The following is a 4,048-nucleotide window of genomic DNA, read 5'->3' as shown; positions in this document are numbered from 1 at the left end:
TAACGCACCACTTGATCAGCGGACACTTCAGCCTACGATTTCGCAGCGTTAGAGGCATCGACGATAGAGGACGTAGCCTACCACGTGACTACACCCGGAATTAAACTGCTGCGGTGTCAACAGCTGAAGTGCAGCCATGTCTAGATTGACAACCGTTTTAGTTCTGCCTATTTTGTTTGATTTGGTTCTTTCAATCACGTTCCATTTGCCTGTAAATACCAGAAAATGTCTGCGAGAGGAAATCCACAAAGATGTCCTGGTCACTGGGGAGTACGAAGTTAGCGAGCAACCCACAGCTAAATGCACCCTGAAGGTACGCCAGTCTGCAGTAATACAGTTGGTTAGCAAGGCCTTAAGTACAAGTGATGTAAAAGGAGCGCAACAAATGTTATACAGGACGATAAATGTAATTTTCAGTGAAACTCTTTTATACTCTGGCTCGTCTATAGTTTCTACTATCTGCGATTTGTGTGTGACAAAGTTTGTCATTCGCCGAGTTGTTAAAATGAGCCTCTTAGCAAGTTGAGGTAGAAAAGCAGTAACGGGGATGTTTATCCATGCGGACGACTGAATTATAATCAATTTGACGTCCTAAGTTTCTTAAAATACTGATCTGTCTATATGTGTACGCAGTACAACAATTTGCATGATTTAAGTAGGAGTTTAGTACACCGGAAGCTTGATAATCATCTTACGTCAGCTTTAGGCACCACAGCAGAAAACGTTAGCTAGCTCACATGAGTAAGTTACCTGCATACAGTTTTTCACTCCCTGCCGTTCGAAGAAAACCACGTTCATTCATTTATTTGCTTTCTTTAGATTTGTTTTTTGTGATTTCCATTATGAAATGTTGACTGGTCGTAATTGTTGGAATTTAATGACGTTTGACACGAGCATCATGCCCTCCCACCCATCAACGCGCGACTTGCAAATTTGCCCAGTTTAAAACGATGGTGGCCACGGAGTATTATGAGTGTTATCTTGTAGTTTACTTCATCCACACATAGCTTGCTTCTGTGCCAAGACTTTAGGCACAAATGGGTTACATAGCGTAATAAAAGGTAGTTTTGTTAAACTCACCACATCTTTAAATTAAACGCCACTTTAGGGCGTCTTTAACGCCCCAAGGTTTCTTAATCCTATTCGCTTCATTACGGAGTTTTTCCTTGCCACTGTCGCCTTTGGCTTGCTCACTGGGGGTTTAGGAACTGATCGCTGTAAATCTGCTTTGAGACCATTTTGATTGTAAAAAGCACTATACAGATAAACTTGAACTTTATAAATTTCCATGCACAGTAAATAAATGCTTTGTTGCAGAACATGACAATAAACCACTGCCAGTTATATCTGCCTAGCCAGGGATGGCAGTCCTCCAAGAGACCCACAATCTCCACATAAACGAGTGTGCCTAGCCTAACTGTCAAGTCTCGTCCGTTACAGCAGCTAATACAATGCATCTGAGGAGTATGCAGCTACATCAGCAACCAGTGGCTCTTCATCTGAGCTCTGCCATCTGGTGTTTAGCTGTGAATCAAGCACAAGTAGTTCTTGACTATTTCCATTCCTCCAGCAAAATTTGTAACCATTGGCATTTAGAAACCTCCAAGCTGGTGCGTCTTTTTGCATTTTACCAATGAAGAGTTGTTCCATGGAGTTAAAATCTTTTCCACAGAATCTGTTTTCTGTGGAAATTAAATAGTGCTGTGACAAAATATGTACTTGCATGTTGTAGAGTTATTACAGATCTGTTTCAAATTGATAGAGCCTCATGGGACTGTGTATAGAACATTCTCATTCAAATCGGGGAATTTTTCATATTACTGAAAAAAAATTCTCCCTAAATTTCATCCTTCATTTAAAGCAGGTATTTAGATGATAAGCTGTCTTATTTTATTATGAAAAATGTTGACCTTTGCTGTCTGTGACATAGTTGTGCTCAGTTACTGAAATCACACTTGTTTTGTTAGATCACAGATTCTTCCGGGCATATTCTGTACACAAAAGATGATGCATCCAAAGGGAAGTTTGCCTTCACAACAGAGGATTATGACATGTTTGAAGTGTGCTTTGAGAGCAAATCTCCTATGGGTGAGTATTTACATGTTGGTTTCAGTAAATTTCAGTCAAATTGAAGAAGCCAAACACTGGCAATGGCCAGACTCGAAATGGACTCAGACTTGGTCCTATTTGGGTGGTTAGGAGCATAGAGCCAGCTTGAAAAAAAAGAACATGTACAAAACGTGCCGCCAGGCTTGGATTTGGATAGAGAGAAGTGGAGAGGAGGGGGGGAGAACAGTCATTTCCTGGAATGTTGGCTCTCTCACAATAAGTCTTTTCATTCTGGGGTCTAGGTACTGGGAGGGTCCTTGACCAGCTGGTCAATTTAGACATGAAACATGGTGTGGAGGCAAAGAATTATGAAGAGGTAAGTCCCCCTACTGCCAGCATGCCCATCTGATCTGCCTCGTGCTAGAGTCTGAATGAGATTTCTGGTGGCAGGAGAGATGGTTTTACCTCGTGCAGAGATTTGGATGCTTGGACTTTCCAATTGCTGAGGATTTTTCTGTTGTTTTTGGGAGGATTCAAGTACTTCATTTCTGTACTTTAACTGAACAAGTCAAGATGCATTTTGTGACAAGCAGTGATTAACACTGACATCTGCTGGAAAGACTGCAAATTTTTTGCAAACCAAGACCAGCAGTGTAGTACATCTGCTTTTGATTAGTGTGAAATTGCATGCCAGTCAGTACAGGCCTATTTCTAACAAACATTTCCATAATGTATCACGCTACTCCACCATGCGTAACAACAGTGACATAGACTTACACTTAAGCTTGTCTAGCTATGTTTGATTGTATTTGTATGTATTTATTCTTTTAAGATCGCAAAAGTGGAGAAGCTAAAGCCATTGGAGGTGGAGCTGAGGAGGCTTGAGGACCTATCAGAATCCATTGTGAATGACTTTGCCTACATGAAGAAACGAGAGGAGGAGATGAGAGACACTAATGGTACGGATGAAGAGAAGCTGGTTCTTTGGTCATTTTTTACCTCTTCATAATTGTGAGATGGTGGACTGCTAGTCCCAGGGTTAAGAGAGAGGGTTGTTGTTGGTATGAAAAGTTGGTATTTTTCATGCTATAAAAATGGAGAGAGTCATTTTTTTACTCTGAGAGTATATTTCAACTTTGTTAGTCCAACATGGAAAGCATGCAGTACACACTTGTAGTAAAGTGCCTTTTAACTCATGTGTTAGAGATTCTGACATGAACCAACACGGACTGCTGAGTCACACACTGCTTTGGGTTTACAACTCACTCTGCTTGTATGTTCTGACTCACACTCTGTTTCTGTTCTTTCATCAGAGTCCACAAACACACGTGTACTGTATTTCAGCATCTTCTCCATGTGTTGCCTGATTGGCCTGGCTACATGGCAAGTCTTCTACCTACGACGCTTCTTCAAGGCCAAGAAACTTATTGAGTGAAGCTATGGCTACAAGAACCTTTTTGTCCACTGCACATTGGGGATAATAGAAACTTTATTTTTTGGAGTTTATTTTGACATCCAATGTAAAAATGTCACCGTTGGCAGGAGACTGGTGTAAAGCCTAATTTATAGCTGTATGATGGCACTGGCATCTACTGTTTTTTCTCAAGCAGCTCTCATGGATTTATTATTGTCAGTTCTTTAAGTAATGTTTGTTTACCATTATTGAACTGAAATTTGAATAAATGAAACAGAGTTGTTAATAAAAAATTTTTGTAATTGTTCAAAGCCTTCATTCATATGTTTGTTAAACTGTCATTTACATGCAGCATTCTTAGCAGAAGTGCAGAATTTGTGTTAAACCAGAGCTATATTTATTCTTTACCTATTATGGTTTAACATATGGTTCAGTATTTCCTGTGCAGAGGTATGCCTTACATCCTGCATTCACGGTTCAAATCCCAGCAGTCAAAAACTGACAAATTGTGACCTGCAGTCTGAGGGAATCTAATTGGATGTGATCCCTTGTACAGATGTATTGATCAGGCTCCCTGTCTCATCA

The 4,048-nt window shown here is 40.3% G+C and overlaps 1 protein-coding gene across 2 annotated transcripts; it reads left to right on the top strand.

Annotated features, from left to right (window-relative positions):
• The first annotated feature begins 113 nt into the window (after positions 1–113).
• Positions 114–3,655, top strand: LOC115811861 (transmembrane emp24 domain-containing protein 10). 2 transcript variants are annotated; one of them, XM_030774261.1, is made up of 5 exons: positions 114–313; positions 1,968–2,088; positions 2,352–2,425; positions 2,882–3,008; positions 3,363–3,655. In XM_030774261.1, exons 1-5 carry the CDS (start codon positions 137–139, stop codon positions 3,482–3,484), a joined length of 621 nt encoding a protein of 206 aa, XP_030630121.1. In that variant the 5' UTR covers positions 114–136; the 3' UTR covers positions 3,485–3,655. The 2 variants fall into 2 exon arrangements, with proteins under 2 accessions (XP_030630121.1, XP_030630129.1); XM_030774269.1 differs by having other exon boundaries at positions 1,968–2,092; positions 2,362–2,425.
• The last annotated feature ends 393 nt before the right edge of the window (positions 3,656–4,048 follow it).

This window comes from Chanos chanos, chromosome 1 (assembly GCF_902362185.1).
Source record: "Chanos chanos chromosome 1, fChaCha1.1, whole genome shotgun sequence".
NCBI lineage: Eukaryota > Metazoa > Chordata > Actinopteri > Gonorynchiformes > Chanidae > Chanos > Chanos chanos.
This window is presented reverse-complemented; position numbering and strand designations above follow the sequence as displayed.

What these genes read in the sequence shown, in the direction of transcription:
- LOC115811861 (XM_030774261.1), top strand. Translation starts at nt 137, where the DNA reads ATGTCTAGATTGACAACCGTTTTAGTTCTGCCTATTTTGTTTGATTTG. An exon ending in CAGCTAAATGCACCCTGAAG is followed by an intron (nt 314 to 1,967) that starts GTACGCCAGTCT and finishes TTGTTTTGTTAG; the next exon opens with ATCACAGATTCTTCCGGGCA. An exon ending in AGGCAAAGAATTATGAAGAG is followed by an intron (nt 2,426 to 2,881) that starts GTAAGTCCCCCT and finishes TATTCTTTTAAG; the next exon opens with ATCGCAAAAGTGGAGAAGCT.